At 51.5% G+C, this 17,134-nt stretch overlaps 1 protein-coding gene across 2 annotated transcripts; it reads left to right on the forward strand.

Annotated features, from left to right (window-relative positions):
• The first annotated feature begins 142 nt into the window (after window positions 1-142).
• LOC121319459 lies at window positions 143-12,609 on the forward strand. 2 transcript variants are annotated; one of them, XM_041256906.1, is made up of 5 exons: window positions 143-287; window positions 2,059-2,436; window positions 4,270-4,536; window positions 5,622-5,774; window positions 11,783-12,609. In XM_041256906.1, exons 2-5 carry the CDS (start codon window positions 2,154-2,156, stop codon window positions 11,911-11,913), a joined length of 834 nt encoding a protein of 277 aa, XP_041112840.1. In that variant the 5' UTR covers window positions 143-287; window positions 2,059-2,153; the 3' UTR covers window positions 11,914-12,609. The 2 variants fall into 2 exon arrangements, with proteins under 2 accessions (XP_041112840.1, XP_041112841.1); XM_041256907.1 differs by lacking the exon at window positions 143-287 and adding an exon at window positions 582-681.
• Window positions 12,610-17,134: the final 4,525 nt, after the last annotated feature.

Genomic DNA, 17,134 nt, shown 5'->3' on the forward strand with positions numbered 1-17,134 from the left:
CAAGCCACACCTCCACTCACGACACGCCCTCCAGGCCGCCGACACCTATAAAATGAACAGAATCTTCAATGACGGGCAGACGATCTGTCCTATTACAAGCCAAACTCAAACACACATGTCCAACCAGAACGCAGAAAAACACACACAGAGGGGGGACACCAGCCTTCAGTCAAGGCTGTCTGAGTCAGTTTCAGTGGTCATGTTGTGATCGACAGGAAAGCGTCACCTGCGATCGAGAGCTGCCGGAGACTGCAAACTGACAGGCGGAGGAAAATGAACTTTACCGGGTAAGCAGCAGTTTATTCACATAAACACGCAGAAACACGGCCGCTCGCTTGATTTGTACACAAAAAATGACTCTTCTTTCACGTCAGAATGAACTGCGCTGGCGGTACAGTACGGTACCGATTTTGATATTCTACTGTACATGCATGTTTGTAAGTCAGCATATTTAAAAGTATTTAACAAGCGCTCTCTGCATGGGATAAATCGATCGGGTACAAGTTGGCAACTGTTTATATCAACAGTGTACCTGCGCACTTTGAACTGTAAACTGTTACTGCGCCTTTGTGATTAATAAAATGCAGCGCCTGTATAGTAAACGGACTCTTGCAAACTTTCCCCCGAGTCGTAGCTGGTGCAGAAGTACAGTTTTGGGTTTCACCACACGCGTTTGGAAAGGTAAGGAGGTGATTCTGTAAGACCGCGGCGGTATGCTAATTTACACTAGCTGTTGTATTTCTTTCACACAGAAGTGACACGTTGTAAAATGAAAATGCCACTGGGTGCCCTTTTGTGTCCTCTTATGCTAGCAGTTGCAGGACAGTGTGTGACTCCGCATACAGATTAAAGTAATCGTGCTCTGTTTTGAAAGACGTTGTCTGGTTGATTGTGTTACACGTGCTGGGTGCCAGTACCCGGGACACTACACGTCTGCTTTCTTTTCCACACGCTTAGCTGTTCACCAGCCACGCCATTAGTTTTACACGTTAACCGTGGCAGCTGCGCTTGATATTAGAAATAAACCAGGGAACTGATTTCACAGAATGGGCTGTTTGATCTTTATTGAACTCCTATGTCCAATCTAACTGACACGCCCCAAGGGACAGAAATAAGACTGCCACTGCATAGCAGTTTGATCCACTCCTGGAGAGTTTAAGATGACACATTGCCTATATAAAAATGCCAGCAGCACTCAATTCTTTTAATCCCTTTTATTTTGCTAAGTGATTTTGCCTCCAGTGCAATATCAGGGCAGATTTTTGGATGTGTTCGTATGTTTTTATTTCTGCCTGTACAGTAGAGAGGGAGTCAGTCCTGTTTATTGTCTGTGAAATATTTACTAAAACCTGAATCTTGAATCAGCTCTGCAGGGCAGGGCAAGCTGATCAGAGCTTCGCTCGTCCAGCAGCACACACTGTGCCAAGGTGAAACGTGAGCGGTGGCCACGGGGGTTTCCTATCAGCAGACGGTTAGATTTACTCAGAGACGTGCATTTAAACAACTGTCTCCCGCTCCCCCCGGCTCGTGTGCTGGAGGCGGTTTGAACGCGTCTCTCTTCTAGCCCGTCGCAGTCCTCTCAGATTCAAGCAAACGAACAAGTGGCTACGGAGACTGTCCAGCGCTTTCTGTCACCCTGGCGTTCCCTTCAGAAACAAGGCAGTGTGACGGTACAGCAGTTAGTGCAGTTGCATTTGCTGACCTCTATTGGCCATCTCCAGTACTGCCCTTCCATTTTAATGCCCTGTCGTGTGTAAGAGCTGTCACACTGCGCTAGCTGCTGCTGCAGGGTTGGTTTATTCATTTCCTTGCAGCTCTGCAGCGTTGTCTCGCTGCACCTTATCATATGCTTGTTTGCAGAGGCTGTTGTTATGAACTGTGTGACGTGTGTGTGTGAGTACCCCACCGTGTCGGTGCTGATCACTGTGTCACCCTGACTGCACTGCCTCCTGTCCTGTCAATGTTAAAGAACTGATGTCATCTAACATCAGTCGCTTGGTTTAGCGACAGCGGAAATTGTTTATCGGTTGGCGCTAACGTTTGTTCTTTACCCTTCAGGATTTCGACAAGCTGAAGGAAACAAGCCACGGGAAAGAGCAAATCTAGAGAACCCAACACCAGCCCCCCAGCGTTAATGAAGAAGATTCCCAGTGATGGAGACTGGGGTTCCTGAGGCAGTAGAGAGGGAGTCCAGGGGAACAGCGGAGGAAGAGGAGGAAAATGGATCTTCCGCAATGATCTGGAGCCTGGAAGAGGCAAATGAGAAGCAGACGTCTCAGATCGGTGCCTCTGCATGCGGCGCCACGGCAGTGATCGACGTGCTTCAGGCACTGGGCTTCAACGTGGCTGCTGAGGTCGTTGACTGCTTTGTCGGGACCAACCTGCGCAAGAATGAAGCCCTCCTGCCAGAATACCTACTGTCCAGGAGTGTGGCAGGTAAGTGAATGAAGCCCTCCTGCCTGATGCCTGCTCTCCTGGAGTGTGGCAGGTAAGTGAATGAAGCCCTCCTGCCTGATGCCTGCTCTTCTGGAGTGTGGCAGGTAAGTGAATGAAGCCCTCCTGCCTGATGCCTGCTCTCCTGGAGTGTGGCAGGTAAGTGAATGAAGCCCTCCTGCCTGATGCCTGCTCTCCTGGAGTGTGGCAGGTAAGTGAATGAAGCCCTCCTGCCTGATGCCTGCTCTCCTGGAGTGTGGCAGGTAAGTGAATGAAGCCCCCCTGCCTGATGCCTGCTCTCCTGGAGTGTGGCAGGTAAGTGAATGAAGCCCTCCTGCCTGATGCCTGCTCTCCTGGAGTGTGGCAGGTAAGTGAATGAAGCCCTCCTGCCTGATGCCTGCTCTCCTGGAGTGTGGCAGGTAAGTGAATGAAGCCCTCCTGCCTGATGCCTGCTCTCCTGGAGTGTGGCAGGTAAGTGAATGAAGCCCTCCTGCCTGATGCCTGCTCTCCTGGAGTGTGGCAGGTAAGTGAATGAAGCCCTCCTGCCTGATGCCTGCTCTTCTGGAGTGTGGCAGGTAAGTGAATGAAGCCCTCCTGCCTGATGCCTGCTCTTCTGGAGTGTGGCAGGTAAGTGAATGAAGCCCTCCTGCCTGATGCCTGCTCTCCTGGAGTGTGGCAGGTAAGTGAATGAAGCCCTCCTGCCTGATGCCTGCTCTTCTGGAGTGTGGCAGGTAAGTGAATGAAGCCCTCCTGCCTGATGCCTGCTCTCCTGGAGTGTGGCAGGTAAGTGAATGAAGCCCTCCTGCCTGATGCCTGCTGGAGTGTGGCAGGTAAGTGAATGAAGCCCTCCTGCCTGATGCCTGCTCTCCTGGAGTGTGGCAGGTAAGTGAATGAAGCCCCCCTGCCTGATGCCTGCTCTCCTGGAGTGTGGCAGGTAAGTGAATGAAGCCCTCCTGCCTGATGCCTGCTCTCCTGGAGTGTGGCAGGTAAGTGAATGAAGCCCTCCTGCCTGATGCCTGCTCTCCTGGAGTGTGGCAGGTAAGTGAATGAAGCCCTCCTGCCTGATGCCTGCTCTCCTGGAGTGTGGCAGGTAAGTGAATGAAGCCCTCCTGCCTGATGCCTGCTCTCCTGGAGTGTGGCAGGTAAGTGAATGAAGCCCTCCTGCCTGATGCCTGCTCTCCTGGAGTGTGGCAGGTAAGTGAATGAAGCCCTCCTGCCTGATGCCTGCTCTCCAGGAGTGTGGCAGGTAAGTGAATGAAGCCCTCCTGCCTGATGCCTGCTCTCCTGGAGTGTGGCAGGTAGGTGAATGAAGCCCCGTCATCCCGCTCTGTGGTGAGGGAGAACCAAGTCGTGCTCAGGCAGGCCAGGCACATCATGTCCACAGTAAGGGGGTTGGGTCTGGATCAGTCCTCTGGTAAGTAGATGGAACTGTCTGGGTGACATTATCACAGGGCTGGGTCACCATGAACACTGGTGCTTTGTATCATTTCTGTTATTTCATGTGCTTGTTGTGTTTTTTTTTTTACAGGTAAAGCCACAAAGCCCACACATTTATTTAAGAAAGACTGGCCTGGGGTTTGAGCTAGAAACCATCAGATGTTTGGGGGGGGAGCGTTTCACATGAAAACGATCTTATAACAACCTCTTTATAGTATTAATTTTATGCTTAAGACCGCTGTGACACAGTCTCTCAAAAAAGCCTTGCCCCTAACGTGGGGTTTGAACCCACTAACCAGGGCATCAGAGTCCCATGCTCTAGCAACAGAGCTCATGAAAACATTCACGCATGAAGCTGGGCAGTGAAGTGGTGGTTGTTTTTTTGAATGTATCTCTCAGGGGCCACGGCCGCTCAGCTGGTGGCCGGTGTGGAGAAGCTCAGCGGGGGTGTGGTGGTGGGCAGGTTGTTCTGCCTGTATCCGGAGCGGCAGGTGGACCTGTGCAGGTGGCTGGGCCAGTGGATCCGGAAGGGGGCGGTGCCCGTGGCCACCATGAACATGCAGGTGGGCGTGCCCCCGGGGGAGGAGATTCCCGACGCCTGGCACCACCAGATGGTGTTTGGGGTGGCGCCAGACACCGTCTACATGACCAACCCTCTGGAAGCGGGTGAGCCTCTGTGGGTTTGTTTCTCATAGCTGATCCTTTTCAAATCCTTTTAGTAAACCTCAGGTGTTAGTTATTCATGTAGTGCTGAGAAGAGCCGGTTAGCCAGGGACCTGACTCTTCAAACTGCTGACTCGTACCTGCTCGTGTCAATAATATACCTGAGCAAGGGAGCAAAGTGTGGGCCAGCAAGCCCGTTCGGACCACACACCCACCTGCTCCCTGGACAGCCGTCTCACCCACTCGAGGAGCCATCGAGACAGAGCGCCAGCCTGCAGCACCCACTGCTTTATTAATTCAGTGTGGACAAGATCTACCTTCTCAGCTTCAAAGGAAGCAGTGACAGGTAATTAGCAGATACTCGTAGAAAATCAGTTTGCGTGAAATAAGATTCTGTTTCTACCGGAATAACATCCTTCATTTCCAAGCCTAGTGTTGTAAAAGCTGACAGCTGATTTACTTAAATCTCTTGATCAGTTTCTGCAATTAATTAACTTAAAGCTCTTGTAGATGTTTAATTGCGCTGTGTCCCAAATACATAATGAGTGATGCATAAAGGAATTTCTAAAAGAACAGCCACCCAGCAATAGAAGCAGCCGTGAAGTGAGCCCAGCACTAGATTTGAGAGTCCTAGATAAAGTTTGAGTTATCGAAACGTTAAATATCTCCTTTGCTTCCATAGCTATAACCTTGCAGATGGCATTCAAATAATATTCTACTGTGGTAGCAGCAGCCTGTAGCTGTTTGGCTTCTAGAATGACAAATGGACAGGCACAGTACGAAACAAAGCAGCAAACGGGCACCCGATAATCTGATACCTGGATAGAAGGGACGCAGTGGCATCAGAGTGCACAGGATTCCCAAAGCTCTGAAATCGAAAGAAAAGACAAAACACAGCCAGTAGTTACCCCAGCCAGGAATAAACAACTCCAGCCTTTTCATTTCTGGGCTTGTGAGCAGCTCGAAGCTGTTTCTTACTCGTTATAGAATTGTAACTGGTGTGCTTCGCATGCTTTTGAGAGTCAGTGCCAGGTTGTGAGGCACAGTTGCGCTGCTGCTGTTATGAGTGTCTGTTTCGCTCTGTGCAGAGAAGGCCAGCCTGGTGATGCAGCGGCTGTGCAGTGACTCTGTGCTGCTGGTTCGGAGAGAGGACGTTCTGGTGAGGCTGTCCGACGACACCAAACTGTCCGCGCTGTCCCAAGTGCAGGACGACCCTCGCTGGGACCAGCTGGACGTGGCAGGTGAGACTGAGGACCTGAGCTGACCGGCTCGCCCTTCCCCTCTCCCAGTTGGAGCTATGGAAGCTTTATTTAGACCCTAACCCTAACCCAATACTTTATTGTCAGTTTTACAGGTTTTTATGCTTTGATAAAAACACGTTCATTTCAGACTGCTTTTCTAGTTCTACACGGAGGCTAAAGATCTACTGTTTCATGCTGCTGATACTGTATCTGTGATTGTAGTGGCACTGGTGACGGAGTGGGGTGGGGTAGAGGGGGTGTGATTGTAATGGAGTGGGGTAGAGGGGGATTGTAGTGTGGTGGGGTAGAGGGGGTGTGATTGTAATGGGGTGGGGTAGAGGGGGTGTGATTGTAATGGAGTGGGGTAGAGGGGGTGTGATTGTAAGGGGGTGGAGTGGGGTAGAGGGGGTGTGATTGTAATGGAGTGGGGTAGAGGGGGTGTGATTGTAGTGGGGTGGGGTAGAGGGGGTGTGATTGTAGTGGGGTGGGGTAGAGGGGGTGTGATTGTAGTGGGGTAGAGGGGGTGTGATTGTAATGGAGTGGGGTAGAGGGGGTGTGATTGTAATGGAGTGGGGTAGAGGGGGTGTGATTGTAGAGGGGGTGTGATTATAATGGGGTAGGGTAGAGGGGGTGTGATTGTAGTGGGGTGTAGTAGAGGGGGTGTGATTGTAATGGAGTAGTGGGGTGGGGTAGAGGGGGTGTGATGGGGTGTAGAGGGGGTGTGATTGTAATGGGGTGGGGTAGAGGGGGTGTGATTGTAGTGGGGTGGGGTAGAGGGGGTGTGATTGTAGGTGGGGGGGTAGAGGAGGGGATTGTTGTGTGGTATTGGGTGTGTGTTGTCTGGGTGTGATGGGTAGAGGGTGTGTGATTGTAGGGGGGTAGAGGGGGTCTTGTAGTGGGGTGAGGGAGGGGGGTGATTGTAGAAGGGGTGGGGCGGTAGATGGGTGTGACCCACACCAGTGGGGTGGGTAGAGGGGGTATGACCCCATCCCAATGGAGTGTGGTCAAGTGGAGGGGGTGTGATTGTAGGGGAGTGGGGTAGAGGGGGTGTGATTGTAATGGAGTGGGGTAGAGGGGGTGTGATTGTAGTGGGGTGGGGTAGAGGGGGTGTGATTGTAGAGGGGGTGTGATTATAATGGATGTAGTGGGGTAGAGGGGGTGTGATTGTAATGGAGTGGGGTAGAGGGATTGTGATTGTAGTGGGGTGGGGTAGAGGGGGTGTGATTGTAATGGAGTGGGGTAGAGGGGGTGTGATTGTAATGGGGTGGGGTAGAGGGGGTGTGATTGTAATGGAGTGGGGTAGAGGGGGTGTGATTGTAGAGGGGGTGTGAGTAATGGGGTGGGGTAGAGGGATGTGTGATTGTAGTGGGGTGGGGTAGAGGGGGTGTGATTGTAATGGAGTGGGGTAGAGGGGGTGTGATTGTAATGGAGTGGGGTAGAGGGGGTGTGATTGTAGTGGGGTGGGGTAGAGGGGGTGTGATTGAGGGGGAGTGATTGTAGAGGGGGTGTGGGTAGAGGGGGTGGCCAGAGGGGGTGTGGATTCCCCTAATGGTTGTAAGGGGGGGGGTAGAGGGGGTGTGATTCCAGCCCCAATGGGGTGTTGTAGTAGGTGGGGTAGATTGTGGAGGGGTGGGGGGAGTTTGTAGTGGAGGTGGGGTAGAGGGGGTGTGATTGTAATGGAGTGGGGTAGAGGGGGTGTGATTGTAGTGGAGGGGGTGTGGGGTGTGATAATGGGGTGGGGTAGAGGGGGTGTGATTGTAATGGAGTGGGGTAGAGGGGGTGTGATTGTAATGGAGTGGGGTAGAGGGGGTGTGATTGTAGTGGGGTGGGGTAGAGGGGGTGTGATTGTAATGGAGTGGGGTAGAGGGGGTGTGATTGTAGTGGGGGTGGGGTAGAGGGGGTGTGATTGTATGTGATTGTAGTGGGGTGGGGTAGAGGGGGTGTGATTGTAATGGAGTGGGGTAGAGGGGGTGTGATTGTAGAGGGGGTGTGATTATAATGGGGTGGGGTAGAGGGGGTGTGATTGTAATGGAGTGGGGTAGAGGGGGTGTGATTGTAGAGGGGGTGTGATTATAATGGGGTGGGGTAGAGGGGGTGTGATTGTAGTGGAGTGGGGTAGAGGGGGTGTGATTGTAATGGGTGTGGGGTAGAGGGTGGGGTAGAGGGGGTGTGATTGTAGTGGGGTGGGGTAGAGGGGGTGTGATTGTAATGGGGTGGGGTAGAGGGGGTGTGTATGGATGGAGTGGGGTACAGGGGGTGTGATTGGGGTGGAGTGGGGTAGAGGGGGTGTGATTGTAGTGGGGTGGGGTAGAGGGGGTGTGATTGTAATGGAGTGGGGTAGAGGGATTGTGATTGTAGTGGGGTGGGGTAGAGGGGGTGTGATTATAGTGGGGTAGAGGGGGTGTGGGTAGAGGGGGAGTGATTGTAGAGTGGTGTTACCTCAGGTGTGTCTCCCCCACATGGGGTGGGGTAGAGGGGGTGGTGGTAACATTAACCTATAACATCTCCCCCACAACACTAACATCACCCCACACTACATTCCCCCACACACTAACATCAGTGGGGGGGTAGAGGGGTGTGTGATTATCCTAGTCGGGTGGGGGGTGAGATCCCCACCCCAATCTCCCCACTTGTAGTGGGGGTGGAGTGGGTGTGATGGGGTGGGGTGGGGTAGAGGGGAGGGGGTGTGATTGTAGTGGGGTGGGGTAGAGGGGGTGTGATTGTAGTGGGGTGGGGTAGAGGGGGTGTGATTGATGGGGTGGGGTAGAGGGGGTGTGATTGTAATGGAGTGGGGTAGAGGGGGTGTGATTGTAATGGGGTGGGGTAGAGGGGGTGTGATTGATGGGGTGGGGTAGAGGGGGTGTGATTGTAATGGGGTGGGGTAGAGGGGGTGTGATTGTAATGGAGTGGGGTAGAGGGGGTGTGATTGTAATGGAGTGGGGTAGAGGGGGTGTGATTGTATTGGAATGGATGGGGTAGAGGGGGTGTGATTATAATGGAGTGGGGTATAGGGGGTGTGATTGTAGAGGGGGTGTGGTGGGGTGGGGTAGAGGGGGTGTGATTGTAATGGAGTGGGGTAGAGGGGGTGTGATTGTAGTGGGGTGGGGTAGAGGGGGTGTGATTGTAGTGGGGTGGGGTAGAGGGGGTGTGATTGTAATGGAGTGGGGTAGAGGGGGTGTGATTGTAATGGGGTGGGGTAGAGGGGGTGTGATTGGGTAGAGGGGGTGTGATTATAATGGGGTGGGGTGGGGGGTGTGATAGTAGGGGGGTGTGATTGTAATGGGGTGGGGTAGAGGGGGTGTGATTGTAATGGGGTGGGGTAGAGGGGGTGTGATTGTAGTGGGGTGGGGTAGAGGGGGTGTGATTGTAATGGAGTGGGGTAGAGGGGGTGTGATTGTAGTGGGGTGGAGGGGGTGTGATTGTAATGGAGTGGGGTAGAGGGGGTGTGATTGTAGTGGGGTGGGGTAGAGGGGGTGTGATTGTAATGGAGTGGGGTAGAGGGGGTGTGATTGTAGAGGGGGTGTGATTGTAATGGGGTGGGGTAGAGGGGGTGTGATTGTAGTGGGGTGGGGTAGAGGGGGTGTGATTGTAATGGAGTGGGGTAGAGGGGGTGTGATTGTAGTGGGGGGTAGAGGGGGTGTGATTGTAATGGAGTGGGGTAGAGGGATTGTGATTGTAGTGGGGTGGGGTAGAGGGGGTGTGATTGTAATGGGGTGGGGTAGAGGGGGTGTGATTGTAGTGGAGTGGGGTAGAGGGGGTGTGATTGTAGAGGGGGTGTGATTATAATGGGGTGGGGTAGAGGGGGTGTGATTGTAGATGGAGATTGTAGAGGGGGTGTGATTGTAATGGGGTGGGGTAGAGGGGGTGTGATTGTAGTGGGGTGGGGTGGGGTAGAGGGGGTGTGATTGTAGTGGGGTGGGGTAGAGGGGGTGTGATTGTAATGGAGTGGGGTAGAGGGGGTGTGATTGTAGTGGGGTGGGGTAGAGGGGGTGTGATTGTAATGGAGTGGGGTAGAGGGGGTGTGATTGTAATGGGGTGGGGTAGAGGGGGTGTGATTGTCGAGGGGGTGTGATTATAATGGGGTGGGGTAGAGGGGGTGTGATTGTAGAGGGGGTGTGATTGTAATGGGGTGGGGTAGAGGGGGTGTGATTGTAGTGGGGTGGGGTAGAGGGGGTGTGATTGTAATGGAGTGGGGTAGCAGGGGTGTGATTGTAGAGGGGGTGTGATTGTAATGGGGTGGGGTAGAGGGGGTGTGATTGTAGTGGGGTGGGGTAGAGGGGGTGTGATTGTAATGGAGTGGGGTAGAGGGGGTGTGATTGTTGTAGAGGGGGTGGGATTGTAAGAGGGGGGTGTGATTGTAGTGGGGTGGGGTAGAGGGGGTGTGATTGTAATGGAGTGGGGTCGAGGGGGTGTGATAGTGGGTGGGGTAGAGGTGGAGGGGTTGTGATTGTAGTGGGGTGGGGTAGAGTTGGTGTAATTGGTAGAGGGGGTGTGAATTTATAATGGGGTGGGGGTAGAGGGGTGTAACATTGTATGGGGTGGTGTTAGAGGGGGTGGGGTATCCCCCACAACATGGGTTGTGTTGTAATGATGGGTGGGGGTAGAGCAGTGTCCCCCCCCCACTATGAACCCCCAATCTGTAGACAAGTAGAGGGATTGTGATTGTAGTGGGGTGGGGTATAGGGGGTGTGATTGTCGAGGGGGTGTGATTATAATGGGGTGGGGTAGAGGGTGTGTGATTGAAGTGGGGTGGGGTAGAGGGGGTGTGATTGTAATGGAGTGGGGTAGAGGGGGTGTGATTGTAATGGAGTGGGGTATAGGGGGTGTGATTGGGGTGGGGTAGAGGGGGTGTGATTGTAGTGGGGTGGGGTAGAGGGGGTGTGATTGTAATGGGGTGGGGTAGAGGGGGTGTGATTGTAATGGAGTGGGGTAGAGGGGGTGTGATTGTAGAGGGGGTGTGATTATAATGGGGTGGGGTAGAGGGGGTGTGATTGTAATGGAGTGGGGTAGAGGGGGTGTGATTGTAGAGGGGGTGTGATTATAATGGGGTGGGGTAGAGGGGGTGTGATTGTAGTGGGGTGGGGTAGAGGGGGTGTGATTGTAATGGAGTGGGGTAGAGGGGGTGTGATTATAATGGGGTGGGGTAGAGGGGGTGTGATTGTAATGGTGTCACCCCCAATCTCCACCCACACTAAACATCACCCCGGCTCCCCCCCGACAACACTAACATTACCAAACCCCAAAACCATCTCCTAACAGTGGGGTAATACTGGGGGATTGTAGTGGGGTGGGGTAGAGGGGGTGTGATTGTAGTGGAGTGGGGTAGAGGGGGTGTGATTGTAATGGAGTGGGGTAGAGGGGGTGTGATTGTAGTGGGGTGGGGTAGAGGGGGTGTGATTGTAATGGGGTGGGGTAGAGGGGGTGTGATTGTAATGGAGTGGGGTGTGATTATAATGGGGTGGGGTAGAGGGGGTGTGATTGTAGTGGGGTGGGGTAGAGGGGGTGTGATTGTAGTGGGGTAGAGGGGGTGTGATTGTAATGGAGTGGGGTAGAGGGGGTGTGATTGTAGTGGGGTGGGGTAGAGGGGGTGTGATTGTAGTGGGGTAGAGGGGGTGTGATTGTAGTGGGGTGGGGTAGAGGGGGTGTGATTGTGGAGTGGGGTAGAGGGGGTGTGATTGTAGAGTGGGGTGGGGTAGAGGGGGTGTGATTGTAATGGAGTGGGGTAGAGGGGGTGTGATTGTAGTGGGGTGGGGTAGAGGGGGTGTGATTGTAATGGAGTGGGGTAGAGGGATTGTGATTGTAGTGGGGTGGGGTAGAGGGGGTGTGATTGTAATGGAGTGGGGTAGAGGGATTGTGATTGTAGTGGGGTGGGGTAGAGGGGGTGTGATTGTAATGGAGTGGGGTAGAGGGATTGTGATTGTAGTGGGGTGGGGTAGAGGGGGTGTGATTGTAATGGAGTGGGGTAGAGGGTGTGTGATTATAACATCCTTGTTTTTTCTCCTCTGCAGGCCAGGTGGGTCAGATGATATATGAGGAGATCACACCGGATGAAGGCGCTGCCACCACCCACCTGGTTATCCCAGCAATGTATAAATCAGGGATCACTCTGTTTGCAGTGAAGGACAGCGAGCTGGGATAGGAGCTGCTGAGTGCTGCAGACCTGCCACTGCTGCACCCCCCTCACTGAACACACACGCACACGAACACACACCCCGACACTGCTGCATCCCCCTCACTGAACACACACGCGCACACATCCCCGACACTGCTGCACCCCCCTCACTGAACACACATGCGCACACGCACCCCCCTCACTGAACACACACGTGCACACGCACACACCCCCTGACACTCATGACCTTGTCAACCACACCACTATCAGCACATGTTGCACACAGGGATCATTACAGGCATTGCAAGCACAGCTCACAAAGGGCTCCATCATGAGGGCTGTTTGAATTGTAAGCATGGGGTTTTCTCTTTAGTTTGATCTAGTTGAAAGCGTATTATTCGTAATCAAATCTCTAAAGCCCCTTTCACACTGGCACTCACTGCTCCCTGGGTCTGCCTGATCTAAAGTCCCGATTCCAGTCGCACCTTTAACAATCGTTCTGGTCCTTTTTATAATGGCAGGGATTTTAACATTATACAAGTATATAGGGGCACTCAGCGGCCCTTCTGACCTGGGTGGTCTTCTTTGCTGGCTATGTATTTTTGGGCCAGGAGGTGGAGCAATTGCATAGAAAAAAAATGGACAGATTTTTTGTAATGTTTTTATTATTGTTTAAACGAATGAAATCTAATATGCTGTAAAGATTTGTTTTATTTTTCAGTGAAGTTTCTTTCAGTTTACTGCATGCATTTATTTGGTGTTTTTAAAGACAGAAAATGTATAAATACAGTTTTGAAATAAAAAATCAATATGATTTTAGTGGCTGGAACATGATTTAATTTCTGATGAGGATTCAGTGGCTCTTGTTTTAGGATTTTGTATTCCATTCTTTATAGTTACAAAATTAGCTGCAAACAACCGAGACACACATCTGAATCTTTAAATGCACTTTCAAGCTGTCCTCTCACACACTGCTGGCTGTTTGATCCCAGCTCAGAGCTCGTGGCTCGTGGCTCGTGGCTCGTCTCTCCCGAGACCCGGGCCTCGTGGCTTGTCTGCCCTTGGAGCTTGGGGCTCGGGGCTCGTCTCCCGGGGCTCTTCTGTCCTTGGGGGCTCATCTCTCCTGAGACTCTGGCCTCGTGGCTCTTCTGTCCTTGAGGCTTGGGGCTTGTGACTCGTCTCTCATCTCCCCCGGAGCTTGGGGCTTGGGGCTTGGGGCTTGTCTCTGCTGGGCCTCGTGGCTCATCTGTCCTTGGGGCTCGGGGCTCGTCTGTCCTTGGGGCTTGGGGCTCGGGTCTTGTGGCTCGGGGCTCGTCTTTGCCGGGCCTCGTGGCTCGTCTGTCCTTGGGGCCCGAGGCTTGGGTCCCGGGGCTTGGAGCTCGGGGCTCGTCTCTGCCGGGCCTCATGGCTCGTCTGTCCTTGGGGCCCGGGGCTTGGGGCTCGTCTTTGCCGGGCCTCGTGGCTCGTGTCCTTGGGGCCTGGGGCTTGGGGCTCAGGGCTTGTCTGTCCTTGGGGCTTGGGGCTCGTTTCTGCCGGGCCTCGTGGCTCGTCTGTCCTTGGGGCCCGGGGTTTGGGGCTCGGGGCTCGTCTCTGCCGGGGCTCGTCTCTCCTGGTTTCACGCAGGAGTCCATTGTATCTTAATGCACATAATATATTGAAATGTTCTCAGCAGTTTGACTGCAGTCTATTATTACACCTGAATCAAAACTGTGTCAAAGAATTGTTCTGGTTTCTGTACAGTCTGATGCAGTGTTACATTCCTTCCATGGCTGTAATCCTAACCACAGTCAAGCTGTGCATGCTGCACAAAATGTAAAGTTTACAAGCTTTGTACACCTTATAAATCTAGTTTACACGCATTGCAAACCAGCCTACAAACTTTATGTTTATGAGAGGTTAACAAATGGGTAAGTAAAGCCTGGTCCTGAACCGTAAACCCTATTCCGATAGGAAAGTTCAGTACCTCAGGGCCAGTTCAAAAACAGACCAGCAGATGGCAATGTAGAGCTTTTATTTATATATGGATTAAAACCAGCTAACATCAAGAGGCAGGGTGTTTCATCCACAGTGGGCATAAGAACAGCCTGTGCTGGTTCCTTCCTCCAGCAATGGAAATCATGACTGCTTATTGGTCTGTAACTGCTCAGAAGCACGGGCACAATACTGGCCTGGCAGGGAGATAATCTGTCAGAACGCATCAAAGCAGCCCAGAATAGCGCAGAGAACAGAATCGCAGATCTTCCACTGTGAAGCGAGGTGGGGGAGATGACACACACACAATCTCTCATTTCTGTGCACTGCACATGCCAATCTTCATTCTGCACAGCAGCGATACGTGAATGCAGCCGGAGCACAAGCAGACACCCTGGAGAGTGAAGCGAGGCTCTGGACACTGCTATCAGGATTATTAGGTACAGTATGTACAGATGACAGCAATGTACAATCGAACAGAGGCCAAAACGCACTGCAGCCTTTTCAGGGTCAAAGCCTCCAAATCATACTGAAATGGAGCAGCTACAGCATGGAGGATAGTATCCACGTTTACACACTATCGTTTACCGCTTATGAAAAGCATGGCAAAGTGTCAAAAAGCACAGTGAAAGCATGGTAGAGCACAGGTAAGCACTGGAAAGCCCATTCTGGTAAAAGCAAGGGAAAACTGCTAATATAGTGTGCAGCTTTACCTTGGGAAACTTTTCTAAGGGTGTTTTTTTCTTTTAAAAACAGAAACCTCAATGTCAGTGTCGAGAGCAGTGAAATCCACTCTGCATTACTACAGAATACCTTCACAGAGGACATCTCTGCTCACTCGACAGCATGCCTGGCCTCCACTCTCACACTAATGAAAGGTCTTTGTGTTGGTTGGTTGTTACGATCAGCAGCGGCCGACACAGCAAACGGATTAACGAAGCACTTGAGGAGGTCTGTGTTTTAATAACTTATTTTAAAAGATTTGTCAGTTTTCAATTAAGAATAGACTGGGCTTCCTGCCAGACGAGGTGAAATCAGGTCTGACGAAGAGGCAGGGGATGAAATATTCATTCAGATTTTACATATCGAAGCAAATCGCTTTCATGCTGCGAGGGTTTTCAGAGTTCCACGCCCGGTTTGCAGAAAGGGTCACAGAGACAGAGCAGGATCACTGGCTTTGAATGTACCATAAAAAGAATGCAATTTTTTTTTTCATGAAATCCTGTTATATTGTTGTGTTGAGTGTTTAAGCTCAGCATGGTTTGGTTCATAGCACTATTCCCTCTACTGTACTAAGACTAATAAGACCATTACTGCAGACTTCTAGTTAGTTCTCCACAAAGGCTTTTTTGCAGCATCAGTGTGACATAAAAGTTAGATTCATTTGATTAATAGCCTCGACTTCAAAACCTGTGTGAGCTTCCCTGTGATGAACAACTCAACCCATCAGACTCAATGCATCTCGTTAGCAGAGCGCAATTAACGCAACTAGCCCAGCACAACGCAACTGTCAGCAGGGGCGCTCACACAGGTGTAGAAAGTGAGACAAATGATCAGATTAGACATGCTGTCTTAACTGGAGCCTCACATTGATGCTGCAAAAAGCCCTTGCAGGAAACTAACTACAAGTCTCCTGCTTGAAAACCTTGCAGGGCTCAAGCGCTTTAAAATAAATAAGCATTGCAAATGAAATACTGAAGCAGGAGTCGCGACTATGGTCTGTGGGGCACCTGGGTTCAGTAGACGCTGCAAAGAGGAGGGCTGTTCAAGACACTGTCTCAACCCCATGGCAAAAACCATTACCACTGGCACCGCATAATCAAAACAGAGTGGCATTTTCAACATGCTACAGTTGTTCTCACCCAGAGTCTAACACTGCGAGACTGGGGGCCGTCTGCTTCCACAGCTCAGGAAAACCCATCCAGGGGCTTCAGACATGAGCCAGGCAGTGTCTGACCTTCTCTTCAGACAATGGCAGTGAGAAAACCAATCATCTCCGGCCATTACTTCATCCTTCAATTCAGCCCCCGCTCGATCAGACACACGTCCAATTAGCATGAGTGACTGAGCGGGCTGCGCATCCCTGAATGTCACTCAGGGTGGATGTTCAGAGAGGCTGGGGAATGACTCAGTGCCTTTGATTACTAGGATCCCATGTTTGCGTTTATGTGACGTTTTGAGGGCTCGGTTTCAAGTATGATCCTGTATAACCCCATCGCCTACCTTCCCCTTACCAAACCCACTGCCTCCCGCACTCCTGCCCTTTGCAAAACGACACAGGGTACCACAGTGCGAAATCGCTTCAGTGCCATCATATCTCATTCACTCAAGTTGTTGGGCTGGTTGAAAAACAACCGACAGAAAAGATCACATCAGCTCTGTATCCAGCTCTTCTGGATCCATACTTGCACACCGTTCTCTGCAAAACCAGTTCTATTTCTAACCACCCATAACAATGAAACACTCAATAGAGCTACATTTGAAATACTAAAAGCAACATAAATTCAGTTCCACTAACACTCTTTTTTCCAGTGCCTTCAGAGAGAGAGAAAAAAAAGACATTACAATCAAATGTTTGTTATGGAATTTATGAAGCTAGAGTTGATAAGCAATATCTTTGTACAAGTTACATAATATACAAATTGTTTTCTTCTTGCTAAATGAATGTGTGACCAGAGCCGTCGGCTGAGTGCACAGCACATCCACCAGCAGCCAAGGCTCCTGCCCCCGATCCCTGCCCGGCACCTGCTGCCGAGGGCTATGCTTTTCTTTGGGGCAATCCTTCCACAGTTTAAAATAGATGGGACCTATCCTGGCCGTGCAGTACGCTGCTTTGTTTTTTCTCCGTAAAATGATCTAGAATGACGATGGAGTCAGTGTGCCAGCTATCACTTGCCTGCCCTGTGCACACAGTATTTATCAGTGTTTGACTTACCTAAGATGTTATCTTAACCAGCTCCAAGCAGCACATCACCCAGCAAGATAAGCACAGTGAATCTGACCCCTGCCCCCCCACCATTTTCTGAATGAAGACCTAATTCCCTGAACATCCTCACCCCTTCCCACTGTCAATAATTCATGCTTCATTACATCCAGTTTAGCTCAGGGAGGTTAACCTCGCTTGTCTCGCTGCTGGAAACCACTCTGGACTTGAAAGGGAGTGGGGGATTGAAATGGAAACCAGCTTGGTGGAATGATCACGTTAATAAGAAAAAAAAAAAAACAACTTCAAAGGGATGCAAACCTCCCCTTGAGATATTTTCAATGCCCTTGTTCA

The sequence above is a fragment of the Polyodon spathula genome, chromosome 8 (assembly GCF_017654505.1).
Source record: "Polyodon spathula isolate WHYD16114869_AA chromosome 8, ASM1765450v1, whole genome shotgun sequence".
Taxonomy (NCBI): Eukaryota; Metazoa; Chordata; class Actinopteri; order Acipenseriformes; family Polyodontidae; genus Polyodon; species Polyodon spathula.

What these genes read in the sequence shown, in the direction of transcription:
- LOC121319459 (XM_041256906.1), top strand. Translation starts at nt 2,154, where the DNA reads ATGGAGACTGGGGTTCCTGAGGCAGTAGAGAGGGAGTCCAGGGGAACA. An exon ending in ACTGTCCAGGAGTGTGGCAG is followed by an intron (nt 2,437 to 4,269) that starts GTAAGTGAATGA and finishes TGTATCTCTCAG; the next exon opens with GGGCCACGGCCGCTCAGCTG. An exon ending in GGACCAGCTGGACGTGGCAG is followed by an intron (nt 5,775 to 11,782) that starts GTGAGACTGAGG and finishes TCTCCTCTGCAG; the next exon opens with GCCAGGTGGGTCAGATGATA.